The sequence below is a fragment of the Lutzomyia longipalpis genome, chromosome 3 (assembly GCF_024334085.1).
Source record: "Lutzomyia longipalpis isolate SR_M1_2022 chromosome 3, ASM2433408v1".
Lineage (NCBI taxonomy): Eukaryota > Metazoa > Arthropoda > Insecta > Diptera > Psychodidae > Lutzomyia > Lutzomyia longipalpis.
The window spans coordinates 14,150,618-14,165,330 of NC_074709.1; the positions used below are offsets into that span (position 1 = coordinate 14,150,618).

General features: G+C 32.1%; 2 protein-coding genes across 2 annotated transcripts in view; one reads left to right on the forward strand and one right to left on the reverse strand.

Annotated features, from left to right (window-relative positions):
• The window catches only part of LOC129793173 (uncharacterized), a 1,136,769-nt gene that overhangs the window by 1,045,829 nt on the left and 76,227 nt on the right, over positions 1–14,713 (forward strand). The gene's annotated exons all lie outside the window — the stretch shown is intronic.
• LOC129793160 (cytokine receptor) lies at positions 10–11,942 on the reverse strand. Its single transcript, XM_055832907.1, has 11 exons — positions 11,878–11,942; positions 11,364–11,529; positions 11,147–11,291; positions 10,530–11,058; positions 9,422–9,968; positions 9,192–9,339; positions 7,567–7,875; positions 7,169–7,450; positions 2,959–4,025; positions 2,797–2,884; positions 10–1,421 (listed from the first exon to the last, which is right to left on the reverse strand). The coding sequence occupies exons 3-11, from the start codon at positions 11,250–11,252 to the stop codon at positions 1,375–1,377; spliced, it is 3,123 nt and encodes a 1,040-aa protein (XP_055688882.1). The 5' UTR covers positions 11,253–11,291; positions 11,364–11,529; positions 11,878–11,942; the 3' UTR covers positions 10–1,374.

Here is a 14,713-nt window from a genome sequence, read left to right on the forward strand (position 1 = left end):
ATTACCAAATTTATGGAAATAGAGAAATGTTTATATTCTAAAATATTACACGAATCTTTAGTATTTGTTTCCAGATACACAAATTAAATCAAAAGAATCGTCATGGACGCTCCTTTTTTATGTTGCATTTCCTTTGTTAAAATACTTTTTTTTTGCATTGTGCTGTATGAAGAGAGATTATTATGAATAGCATAGATTGATTTTTTTTCCTATAGAGCCCACATTGAAATGCAAGATTTGCATGGCACAGAGAAAGAAATATTTTAAAAAAAAGTTTCCCTTATTTTTTTCTTTATAAAAAGAAAAGCCCATGAGAATGATTTTGAGAATTTTATAGTATTTAGTTATTTTTCCCTATTTTTGTTAAAATGATATAAAGAAGTATAGAAGCGCAACAAGTTACCCCAAGGTTCATGCTTTCTGTATAAGCTCGATTGTTTTATCAATTTTTTTTTCAATTTTTTTCTAAATATAAACAGGAATTTTACCAATAAATTTCCAAATTAAAATTTTCATATTTTTTTTCTTTGTTTAATTCTCTAAAACATTTAATATATAAACATTTAATTCCTCTTGTTTTTTTTAATCTTCATTTTTTTCAATAAATTCATTCTCTCAGCCCGAACATTTAACATTAATTTTAATTTTTTTTTCTTCAATATTTAATAACAATTTTATTTCGAGAAAATAATACCTAATAAAAAGAAGATTTTTAAGACCTTTCGTTGCACTTTATAAAAGAAAACTTTTTCTTCTTTTTATCAAAAAAAAAAAACCTTTTACTAAATGTTTTGCAATAACTAACGCTACAACTATTACAGCTAAGTTGTGTGATCGTGTGAAATACAGACTTTTTATTCAATTCACTTCCTTTTATAATTTTCATTTTATTTAATCTAATGTGATATTTAGTGCCAAAATACACTAGAATTTAAGGCCAAAAAAATTAACTACATTTAGAAAAAGTTTCTTTTCACATTTATAGTCTTAACTTCATTTAACTATACAAATACACTTTTTTCTTCTCTCACATAATTTACTTTTTTTTTACTAAATCTAATAATTATTTTATTTTATTTATATATACTGTAATGAGATTCAATTAACCTCTCAAAATAAATCTCTGGGATTTATTTTTTCACTTTTAAAAGAAATTAATTTCTTTTCTTTTTGCTTAATAAATTAAAAAAAAAAATATTGTTTAATTTTACTGCTCTAAAATATGTCACGAGTCTAATCTCCCAGCTCATTATTTTATCTGTAAAATATCCAAAAAAAAAATTGTTGAGCTGTGTGGGTGGATTATTCTCTCAATCTCATTTTTCTTTTATAAAACTTCTTTCACTTTCAAATCCTTTCACTTTTTTTTTCACTTTACATACGTTGCCCAAAATCAGCAAGTTGTTTTCGTGTAACGTATCCTGGAAAAGAAGATTAATTTTAAGCATTTATCATTGTTTTTAATAAAAATAAAAAAATATATTTTATTGAAAATCTTTTCCAATGAAATTGATAGCTGTTTAGCAAAAAAAATCATTTTTTTTGGGAAATTCCATTAAAAACATTAAACAAGTCTTTTAATTAATAAGATAAATTACCTATCAATTTTTTTTACTATGGGGTGTTTATCTGAATGAAAATATTCTGTACTAAATTCTAGCTTAAAGAATTCAAGCCGAAAAAGTACTAAATTTAAAAAGAAAAAATAAAATATTCAAATTTTAATCTTAAATAGACTCAAATTTATGAGAAAAGGCCTAAAAAATATTTAATTTTAGACAAAAAATATACCTACTAAACTAAAACAAAAAAGTTAAATGAAAGTTAAATTAAAATCCAAAAAGTACCTACTAAATTCAAGCCGAGAAAGTACTAAATTCAAGCCTGATAAATACTAAATTTATGCCTAAAAAATACTAAATTTAAGTTTAAAAAGTACTAAATTTCAGCAGAAAAGTACTAAATTCTACCCGGAGAGTACAAAAAAATTCAAGCTTGATAAATACTAAATTGAAACCGAAAAAAATACTGAATTTAAGCCTGATAAATACTTAATTTATGCCTGAAAAGTAATACATTTAAATCTAAAAAGTACTAAATTTAAGCAGAAGGAGTACTAAAAACAGAAAATTAAGTTATTCAGATTTTATTGTTAAACAGACTCAGATTGATAAAAAAAATCTTAAAAATCATTTAATATAAGTCTAAAAGAACTAAATTCAAGCAGAAATGTACTGAAATGCAGAAAAATAAGTTATTCGGATTTTAATGCAAAAGACTCAGATTGATAAGAAAAGCTTAAAAAATTATTTAATTTAAGTCTAAAAATACTAAATTCAAGCGGAAATAGTACTAAAATTAGTACTAAAAATGCTCTGATTAAAGAGAACCGTGTTAAATTCATTCTGATATAATGTGTATGAATTAGATCTTCGGAAATATTTGCAAATTTTCATTTTCATTTCATTTATTTTATATCATCTCAAGAGAGAAAGAGAGAAAAAGCGAATGCCTAGCAAGTGCTGTGTGGCATCCAATGTTTTGTCAAAAAATCAAAATATTTGACTGATCAACACCCCTTTGTTGATAAACTGCGTTTTTAACGCAATTCTACTGTTCAGTAGAATTGCGAATAAACAACTTTTTAAATCTCTATTCTTGTTTTCTTTTTAACTTCTGCATCATCCTCTATTTTTTAACAAACTCTATCCATTATTTTCTTATCAAATAGGTTTTTTTTTCATTGGAAAATCCTTCAAGACATTAATTAAAAAAAAAAACTTTATAGCTTCCTACCTGAAATTCCCGTTTCATCAGTCTCAGCCGCCATGGGCGTTTTAATGGGCACCTTAAGGGATGCCAGTTGCGTATAACCCTGTGAGGGCTGTAAAGCAAGACATCGTGATTAGCTTTAAAAGCTCATTGACGGTAAAAAAAAAAAAACAACCGATAACAAACCTTAGCAAAGTGGACGTATTGATTGACTCCCGGACAGAGAGCAACTTGATGCGTTTGCTGTGGCTCAATTTGTGGACGAATCATAATTTCGTCCAATTTTTCTGGCTGCAGCACATCAAAGGAGATCTCCTGAGCCGGATCCTCCGGTTGAGATTCAACTGAATGCTTATCCTCATCCTCCTCGGGTTGATGATGCTGATGCTCCTCCATGGAGTCCATCATCTCCTCCGGAGGTCCATCGTGAGATTCACACTGACTCTGGTTGTCCACATTTGCCGTACTACTCGTTGTACTACTACTACTTGACTCCATATGATTCCTCAGGAGACTCCTCTCCTGCTCATCCTGCTGCACACGCATCTCCCCACGATGTATCTGAACATTCCGCAGTACACCCCCATCGATCATTTCACCCATTTTGGGGCATTTTGAATCTTTATTAATGTCATTCAACGCATCCGGAAGTACCACTTTGATGTCACTCATTGTCTTGCACTTCTTGTACAGAAACAGTACAGCCGTCACCATTCCAATGAGTCCCACGAAGATGATAAAAATGTAGAGGAGTGGACTGCTGGAGCTTAGTCCGCAGTTATTGTTGAAGAGTGGAATTGAGCTACTCTTGAGGAATGTTGAATGCTCATCGGACTTCTTCCACTTCACCAATTGATAGTGCTCAAAACTCTCACGCGTGCACGATGGGTACATCCGAATTTCCGCCGGAAGGTCATCATTGTGGAAAGTCAGTGCACGTGGCCCATCGGAGATATTTAGCACATCCCTCTCACCACTACCCTCTTCGAGGCGCTCATGGGGACTCCGGACGACATTCACAGCACTCAGAAGTAGCTCTATCTCCGCCCAGTTCTTGTCACATGCACGATTTATCCAACATTGTGTCCCATTGAGGAGAATTGTCCGATTGACCGTTATATTGCCCGTCTCAGTGATCTTCACGAAGACTTCGTAGTAATCCAAATTCCCACCAACATGCCGGGGACGATCCCACGAGAAGAGAGTGTAGTCACCATGACGTACTTTTAGCATTGAAGTTACTTGATCGGGAACTGAGAAAGAAGAAAAATCAAATTTTATTTCTTTTCATTCATTTTTAAGACAGCTATAAAAAGATTTAATTAATAGGGGAGAGTGGGGCAAATTTTGGGGTTTTTCTTTCACAATTTTGTTTAGGCAATACAAATGCCTTAATTCCCACATTGAATATCAGTCACAGCTCTCATTGATTTAATTAAATTTAGCAAAAATAAATCTAAATGAAACTTCTAAGAACATTGCAACTTTGGAAAATGACCGCAAGGGGCGCTACTGCTAAAAACCTCAAAAAAAAACATAACCTATCGATTCCTTTTCAATGAATACGATAAATACGATGTATTTATGTGAAATTTTAGTATGTAGGGGTAACTGGGGTAAAATGGTGAATTTAAAAAATAAATAAATAAAAATTAATAACTCAAGAAGCAGCGAGAGCTAATCTGTCTAATTTTGTCAGTAGTTGCACTTCATACCCCAGCCTGAACCTAGAAAGTTTCAAAATAATTTATCTAATATTTTGGCTTTTATTTGAAAAACAAATTTTTCGAACCTCAAAGTTACTCTGACCACTCAACTACAAATTAAGTTTTGACGAAATTCTCTGCAATATTTTTGATCCAAATGCATTTTCAGACAGAGTAACTATTGCTAAACACGAATCTAATCTGAATTTTCCGAAAAAAAATTTCCGAGTTTTCCCGTAAAACACTGATAGTAAAAAGTACCCCTTGGGGCAAAATGGTGAATTTGATGTTTTTTTTAAATAACTTTTTAAATTTTTGAAAGAATAATTTCCCTTAATTAGTATAACTATTATATACAATTTGGAATGTTTAATCACTTACTATTATCAATTTTTATAAATTAAAAAAATAAAAAAGGCAATTTCTTAAATTTAACGTTTATTTTTTATATTTTTGTAGTTTTTTTATTAAAAAAAAGTTTTTAATGGTACACAAATCTCTCATTCTCAATAGATATTATAGTGCCTTGCTAAAATAATTTCATTAAATTAAGATTAGCGAACAAAAAATGCAATTCACCATTTTACCCCAGGATTTTTGGAACAGGCAAATGTGGAAGGGTTTGGAAAATGGCCTGAAAGAGCATTTTCCCGTTGAGATAGAGAAAATTTCCTATAAGATAGTTCTCATGGGAAATCTCAAATATTTCCATGGAACTCAGGAAAAATTATCTCCCAAAAATTCACCGAATTACCTCAGTTTCCCCTACCTCATAGCTGTTTTTCAAGGATTAAAATTTTATAAATATTTTCTCTTCGTAAGGTATTTTAGTAAATTGAAATTACACAAAATTCCTTTAAAAAATAAACTTTACTGCTCTCTAACTCTATCCAGATCCTTGTGAAGTCAATCAAAATTAATTTAATAATAATTTTAGAGCATTTAATAAACGTTTCAGTTATGAAAAGTTCCGTGGAAATTATTAAATTTATTCACACAAATTAACACAGAATTTTCTCATATTAAAGACATTCCTGGGAAGTTTGTGTTCTAAATTCCAACTTTGTAATTTAACATAATTGAAAATGCAGAGTGAACTGGAATATTGACGGACTTTCATACATTTCACCTGAAAACTACATATAATTTCTAAGTATTATGGTCAGCATAAAATGTTGTAGGACAATGTAATTCTCAAGAAAAATCTTCATTATAGCTAAGGTTTCTTCTTCGGATAAGACTTTAGAAGAGAAGAATGACAAATGGGTATTGATTAAGTGATCAAAATATCATTAAAAATTGCATGATATTCACAAGAAACTCATATTGCGGTCAGATGTTAGTCATATTCAACGCAACGAAAGGTCATATAATCTGCATCTGATCAATCTGGCCACAGTTTAATAATTAGTGCTCTAAATCTACAGCACCTATGTGCGATGAAGTAAATTCTACAGTTAACCCTTTCACGACTGAAAGATTTCTAGTAAATTCAATTCCGTTTTATTATTTATTTACTGCCTATAAAAATAAATGGTTTTCTTCCTTAAATTTTTGCATTTTTCTTGTTTCTTATGTATGAATCATTTGCGCTGATGTGTCATTGATGAATATTGCGAAAATATTTTTGAAACAACTTTGAAACATTTTAATTTAGACCATAATCGAGAAGTAAAAATCCACAGGAATCATTTCAGATGTGATAAAAATCCTACAAAATTGATAAATGTTTCAAGTAAACGTAATTGAAATTAATTCATGAAACATCAGCGTGAATGTTGCACACATTCAAAGAAAGGGACAAAAAAATACAACAATGACGAATTTTTTTTAAAACAATTTTTTGTCCATAGCTGATCACAGTAGAAAAAAAAGTTTTAGGCTGTTTGGCTATGTTTCTGTTTCGTTTTCCTTTGTTTCAAATGTTTTAAACTCATTTTTTTAATTCAATTTATTTCTCAGTTTACAGAATGTATTAATGTTGATTTATTGTGTCTCCTCTTGTAATTTATTTTGTAAAAAAAAGTATTGAAGAGTTTTTGATCTCCCATCTACTTCAGATCCTTCCAGCTTCTGCGATTGGTTCACCATCACCGACTATAGAAAAGTCCTTCTGTCTTCACCAGGCAGGAAAGCTGATTCGCAATTTAAGGGCCTTCATAATCTGGTTGTATTGTTGTTTCCTTCTTCTCTTCTTTTTTTCTCGCCAATTTCGTTTGTTAGTGTATGTGTGTTTATTTTAATGTTTTTATGAAATGTTATTTTCAATTATTGGTAAGCTTTTTTTTTCAACATTCGTCACTGAATAACGTAAAATATTTCACTTTCCTTCTCATTTAAGCAACATTCGTTAAAGGAAGAAACATGCCACTAACTTTTGACCAACATGCACCCTAAAATCTCTCTTCAAGCCTACAAAATCAATTCTGATCCTTCATTTTGCCCCTTTTTTCCCTACATTTTTTTCCCAAAATAAATGAAGATAAATTGCAATGTGATGCACGATGTTTCTTATACTTTTTCCTATGGACACGATAAGTAAAACCTAGCATGAAGACAAAAATTTTTACCAAATTGGAGGTCACAAAGTGTTTGATTATATTGTGTGGAAATTCAAATTTGACACAGGGTGTAGGAAATGAAATTTAACAAAGAAAAAAAGGTAAATAAGGAAAAGTCAATTAACTCACCTCCCATTTCCGTTCGCACCGTGAGGGTTTCACTCTTATTTGAACAGCTGATGGTGCATGCAACAACGACAATCTCATAGTAGCTGTAAGTCTGGAGCTTTTCTATTTTATACTGCAGCGTTGTGTTCTCTTTGATCCCATCAAAGACTTGAAAGCTCGAACTATTGCACCAAACAATGTAATTCTTCAAAAAGCCATTAATCCTCTCTGGGGCTTTCCACGTGATTGTCACCGATGTATTGCTCACGTGTGTTATTCGGATATCTCTCGGTGGAGTTGGAGCTAAAAGACAAGATTATTACAACACGTTTTCTTTTTTTGTTCTATTCCAAATCTGCAAAAAAACCAATCTTCCCACACAGAAAATTTAAAAAAAAAATATATTGAATAAATCTCACCTGCTTCGAGGGTTGTGTTGACAAGTGGATCACTCGGTACGCCTGTTCTTGTCTTTGAGAACATCGCAATTGTTGTTTTATAGGTCGTATAGGGTGTCAATCCTGTGATGTTGTACTGCGTTGTTCCCGTAATATTCTTCACAACCTCCATACCGGGCTTACACGTGAGATTCTTCGGGGCAGTTATAGGGCAATATGTGAGGGTGTAACCCACAACAATGGGGGTATCCATACACTCCAGTCGCCACTGAATTTCCATGTAAGTGGCATCCATTTTTGATACCCAAACAGGATTGAGTTTGCCAATTTCTTCAAAATGCCAAAAGGTACAACGAAATTTGCAAGTTAATTTTGACCTGCCTTTATATTTTTTCTTTTACTTTTATTTACAATACAAAATAGGCAAAAAGAAAACCTAAAGAGATAGCAAATCACCAAAATAAAATCAAAAGACAGAGAGAGAGAGAAAAGCTACAAAGTTAATTAATTATTTACCAACTACAAAAGAAGGAACAACAGTGTGCTTACAGGATTAAAGAATTTGTGCGGAATAAATTATTATAGAACAAGAGGAATTAAAATGAATTTTTTTTGTAGGAAAGTATGAAACATTTTATACAAAAAAAATAATAATTCTTCTATTAAAAAAAACCAACAATTTTATGGTAAGCTACAGATAAGTTTTCGTTTTTAATTTTATTAATAGTTAGATTATAAAAACACGTCAATTAAAAATGAATTTTCATTTAACTACAAAATTAAACTTTTAATTGGTTTAAGTTAATTATCCTTTAAAATTTTATAGGACGTTCATTAAATAAACTATATGGTAAAAACATTCACATTACTTTTATTTAAAACCTATTATTTAAGCCATTTATTCGAAACCTTTTTTATGGGAAGATGCCATAATTTAAGTCATAATTTAATTTTATAATTAAGATTTAAAATTCGATGCTTTGCCTTTTCATCTTATATTTCCTTCAGTTTGTTTTTTTAACTCGATATTTAGTGCCACTGAATCGGGTAATTACGTTATGTAAATGATTTTTAGAGTTTAAAATTTGGCATCAATTTTCCTATAATACTTCAGTTACCTATTTCATTTCATTTTTCAGCATTTAATTAGTTTTCAAAAAAGTTAATAAAGAAATCTGTTTAAAGGATTAGTCTTTTGAAAGCCAGTCATTTCAAAATATTTTTATAGCACCCATAAATAAATATTTATAGCACCATAAAAACCATTAAATGAGAATACGGATTAGCATGGAATGTACATTGATTATAAAAATGAAATAATAGCGTTAATACTGTATTAATTAAGAGATTATTGGTTATGTCATGATATTTTTATAGCACGTTTTGTATTTTATTGTCAGCGAGCTATAAAATCTGAAAATATTACTACGAATTCAAATATGAATTTATTAATATTTTCAATTAGCCAATACAAAGCAGTCATAAAATTATGGCAATTGCTATAAAAATTCCAAAATACAATTTACTGTCACCACAATACCATAAAATAAGAATATTAAGGGAATGAAAAGCATTTAATGTTTAATGTTTACAAAATTTAAGCGGATAGAAAAACAAAATAGAGTATTTTTGTATGTAGTACTCACCGTCACTCTTGGATGCTGTGCACATGGACCAAATTAATCCAGAACTGGAATCCCATGAATTTGCCGAGAGCGCAATATTAAATCCCTTTGTATTATTCAATTCATACTCATGCTGTGTACTGTCGACTGTTGTAAAGGACATGGGACCCTAAAAAGCGCACGAAACATTTAGAATCTATTTCCTTTCCCTCCTCCCCTCGAATCCCTAAATGCATGGCAGCAATACTCACATCACATTCACTGGGATAATTCGTTTTGGATTCACACCAGAATACGGTGTAGCTGACAAGCTCATTTTGTCGTCTTGTTGGCGGGGCCCACGTCAGCTTATACTTCGAATCAATACTGTACTTCTTGAGCTGTGTCGGCGGTGGGAAGCGCTTATTTCGTGCCGGTACATGAATTGTGCTCCCCCCAATTGATTGCCCCTGGGAATTTGCACTATGTATTGTAAATGTTAAATTTCCCGATGGCATATTCACAAATTTCGCCATGATGTTATTAATCTCAGTTGGACGCCTCTCAATCACCATATTATGTGCATTCCGTACTTCACTCACAACATAATGCGAATTATTGCCATTTTGCTCCTCAAGCGGTAGCTGTTCCCAATACAACACTATATCATTGTGATCATTCACGTAGAAACTCCCAATATCCACTCTTGGGGGACGATCGGGTATTTTGGGGTGTGTTTGAAATTGGAAATCAGTGTAATTTGACCAGAGTTCTTCGCGATCGGCATTTGGTACTCTCACACGAATCCGAATGTCATACCTGAGTGAATGAAAAGATATTTTATTGGAATGAATTGTTTCCATTTTGAAGAATAAATTAAATTGAAGTCTTTGCGTTTCTTGGAAAGAACTTTCGAGCCATTGAAATGAAAGACTTTGTTTTACTACAAATTCTTCACCAATGTTGATCAAAAAGAACAAAAATTGGTAATAAAATGTTTCAGGGCTGATCAACAGAAATTCCAAATAAGAAAAAAAAACTTCCTAGATCTGTATTCGAACCGGCGACTTTTTGCATATGAGTTGAGTGCTCTATCAACTGCTCCAGAAACTAACATACAAAATAGCCAATAATTTTAAAGAAAAGACTTTTTATTTACTACAAATTCTTGACCAATGTTGACTAAAAAGAACAAAAATTGGTAATAAAATGTTTCAGGGCTGATCAACAGAAGTTCCAAATAAGAAAAAAAAAAAACTTCCTAGATCTGTATTCGAACCGGCGACTTTTTGCATACGAGTTGAGTGCTCTATCAAGTGCTCCAGAAACTAACATACATAATACAACATTACCATTAAAAATATCCCAATTAGAACTCACCATGTATGAGCGTACAATCCATCGATGGTCAATGAATAATCCACACGTGTTGTATTCTTCAATTTGGACATATCAAGCGACTGCCCGTGTGAATTTGGCGATTGAAAAATTTCACCTTCATGAATGAAACCCCTCTCAAAGGCCTTCATATGATAGTGCAATTTCCACGTAATTGTCACACGTTTTGGCTCTCTGAGGGTTACATTCATTGATAGCGGTGGATCAGGTTTGATGCATTCAAACGTATTAACATAAATACTCTGTGACACATGCCCAATAATATTGCTAATATCAAAATCAAATGAATATATCTCATAAACTGCCGTATATTCCGGCATTTGAAACGTAAAGGATGTATTGTTGTCATTTGGATTAATTTCCAATTGATGCCTTCGTGTTGTTAGAACTGGACCAATAGTAACTTGATAATTTGTAAAAATATAATTTACATCCTTGTCAAAGGTACAATTGAGTGTTTCCCAATTGTAGGAGATGCATCGGAAGTTCCTTACTTTCTTCGGGGCATAGCCTGGAAATTAACAAGAACAAAATCAACCTCTAAACTAGTTCAAAACCTTTACAAGCCCTCTTTTTCGCAACAATCAAAAACTACTCACCAACATGAACATCAGAATAGCTGACCCCAATATCATTGTCCTTTTTACTTTTCTTATGCTTATTCAATAGAACGCAAACATACTTCACAAAAGTCGGCTCCTTCATCTCAGGGATGTACAATTCAATGGCTGAACTGTTAAGTATCTGCAGAAGGCACAAGAAGATTTTTTTTAAATATCCCACTAAAGAAAAAAATAAATTTCTTGTCACTCATACCGTGATAAATTTTTTTTCTACTTGAGTTTTATTGACGTTAAAACTCAAATAATCAAGATCACCATCTTCCTCTCTGTACGGCGTTGGGAGTAGTTCAGCTACTGACCAATTTATATTGCAAGTCAAATTCAATGGGGTCCCAACAGCAATGTTTTTACACACTAAACTAAATTTTATAATTTAAAAAAATCTATGTTAATCGAAGACACAATTGAGTAAAAAAATAATTTCAGGTCTGTAGAATATTTTTGAAGAATATTATTAAGTTCCTATGTACTTTGTACCAAATCTTCAATTTGAAATGCGTTGATTTGTAATTTTCTATGTTTATCTAAGACACACACTCAATATTTCTTCAATTATTTATTAATCAAATCTTATTTCAAAAAGATCTCTTAACAAAGATATAATAAAAAATAAGTACAATAAACAATAATTTAAATAAAAATAAATCAAAGTTTTCTATTATATTTCGTAATAATTCAGAAAAAAACATAGACTGATAAATTCTTACCTCCCAATTCTACATTTGATGATGCCGTTACGAAGAATAAAATGCAGCAAATGAGAAGCCACATTTGTAGTCTGAAAAGAGAAAGAGAATAATCTTGTAAAGTCATTCCTAAATTGAAGAAGAACTTTTAAGGAAGAACACAGATATGTCGGTTTTTGAGATATTTATATGAAGTAGATTGGAGCTATAGGCATCAGGGGTTATTTGGGACATTTTAATAAATAATGCATGATGCATACAATTGGTGGCAGCGGTGGGATCCGAACACATCCCCTTTAAAAGACAGGTGACTCATAATAGGAAAAGAATTTAATTTCTTAAATAAAATAAGAATCTCCAGAAGAGCCTAGTTATTTAAAAGCTTAAATTAAACCCTTCAATTCTTATACAATCAACCAGTTAGCTTAAAAATCACTAACTTTGCTTTGCAAATTGGGGTTAGATCAATACTTTTTATTCAGTTACTTTACCTCTCAAGATTCAAATCATGGGTGGTATTCTAGGATAGAGACGCCTTTCAAGATCAAGATAAAAATCAAAATAAAGACCAAGACTGTCGGTATTCTACTTTACGACGAATTATCCAGAAAAGTAAAATCAAAATTTGCGTTATCCTACTTGTCAGTTTCTTGGTTTCAGCTTCGCGCCAAGAAAACTTTAGCGATATCTCTTTCTAACGCATTAATTTTTTATATTGCGCTTTCTCGTTCACTCTCGGATGACAATTGAACGAAAAAACACTTTATGGGAATTTCTTCCTTATGACCATTACATGCAGTAGCCTTGATTGTATAATCTCGGCTATTATTCCCAGGCATTATTGCTCCGGGAATGGAATGTAGGTATATTGTCAGAGAGTTGCTTTCTGCCTCCAGATTATGATAATTTGGTGGTAACTGTACCCACAAAGATGGGTATGCTACTGAAAAATTTTGAATTTTTCGTAGGAATCATGGTCACTTCTTCTTGCAATTGATGGAGTGACCTTCGGATTAGGGATCTCATACCAGGATTGTCATATCCTGGGATGCTGGTGCAAAAATGTTTGTTTTTCGCCGGAATTGTGGTCACTTCTCATTGGTAATGATAAAGTGACCTCCGGTTTGGGGATCTCATCCCAGGATTGTCACATCCGGGACAATCCTGGGATGCTGGTGCAAAATTGTGGGTTTTTCGCCGGATTTATGGTCACTCCTGATTGGTAATGATGAAGTGACCTCCGGATTGAGGATCTCATTCCAGGATTATCAAGCCCTGGACAATCCTGGGATGCTGGTGCAAAATTGTGGTTTTTTCGCCAGAGTAGTGGTCACTCCAACATTACTAATGAGAAGTGACCATAAATCCGGCGAAAAACCCAGAATTTTGCACCAGCATCCCTGAATTGTCCTAAGGACTGTGATAATCCTGGGATGAGATCCTCAATCCGGAAGTCACTTTATCATTACCAATGAGAAGTGACCACAATTCCGGCGAAAAACAAACATTTTTGCACCAGTATCCCAGGATATGACAATCCTGGGATGAGATCCCTAATCCGGACGTCACTCCATCAATAGCAAGATGGAGTGAACACAAATCCGGCAAAAACTCGTCATTTTGCATCTGCATCCCCTATTTGTTCAAGAGTTTTCATACCTCCCAAAGACCGTAAATCTCTATCGTAGAATACAGAATCTTGGAATATTTTTATCCAAGCCTCTTTTGACAACTCATTTTGTAAATCTTGATTTTGATTTTGATTCGTATGTCAGAATACTAAAAGTCTTGGAAGTTGTATGAAGAAACAAGATTTTTAGGTTATGGTTTGACCGTAAATCTCTATCTTAGAATACCAAATTTTGAAATATTTTGAATTTCCAAGATTATCCTGAGAATTTCTTGGAATTTTGAAGTAGAATACCAAATCTTGGTTTTTTTCTTTATTTTGATATTTATATTTATCTCAGAATACCGCCAATATTTGCTTTTTATTCTAAATTAATATTTTCTTAACAAAAAAAATCGTGAAATTGTCTTATTTTTAGCTTTGTAAATATTAAGACCAAACAAAGCTCATTTCATTCATTAGGAGGCATATAAAATTTTATGACTAATATCGCGATTTCACCTTCTCTTCAACCCACGCTTGTAATTTTAAGTACTGCCTGAAGGATCAAATACGTCATGAAGGAAGAGCCTAAAATTTTATGTATTTTTATGTAAATTTTCCAAGAAACCTTTTGAATAAAATTCATTCTCGTCCTTTCAATTCCAATGAAGTACATATAGCAACAAATTATCTCTTAAAGAAATTTCCCCCTCATTCCATGAATATTCTTTCCGTGAAATTTGACTGAATCAAATATTTAGACAATATATTCATTAAAAGCAAAATAATAATTAATTTCAAAACATCGCTCAGAGAGAAAATGCATAACTAAACATTGATTTATTGGAAAATTGAGCCAAACATCAAAAACACAAACTTATCGGAAAAATTCAGAGGATGCAAACAATTTTCTGCGAAAATCTCCAATCGCCACCACAAATTGTTTAAACTTTCAATTTCATCTGAGAATTTCTGATAATCATGCCCAATTAGCATACTCGAAGTTAATTTGCACAAAAACACGTTTTCCTCTGAATTTCTTTACGCTAAACAACTCTCTTGAGATTCGCCAAAAATCTCCAAAAAACATTTTTAGACAACATCCTCTCTTACCCCCCCCCCCCACTCTCCAAAAAAACACAAGAAATAGAAAAAGAAGATTCCAAGAAATTCAAAACAATCCATTTGCGCAATAAAATCGATTAATTTCCCATTCACAAAAGTTTCGCGCCATACCCCGACATG

Excerpts from the sequence above, each read along its gene's own strand:
- LOC129793160 (XM_055832907.1), bottom strand. The coding sequence starts at position 11,252 with ATGAAGGAGCCGACTTTTGTGAAGTATGTTTGCGTTCTATTGAATAAG. Across the intron at positions 7,451-7,566 it reads CAACACAACCCTCGAAGCAG|CTCCAACTCCACCGAGAGAT; the intron begins GTGAGATTTATT and ends CTTGTCTTTTAG. Across the intron at positions 4,026-7,168 it reads GGTGCGAACGGAAATGGGAG|TTCCCGATCAAGTAACTTCA; the intron begins GTGAGTTAATTG and ends CTTCTTTCTCAG.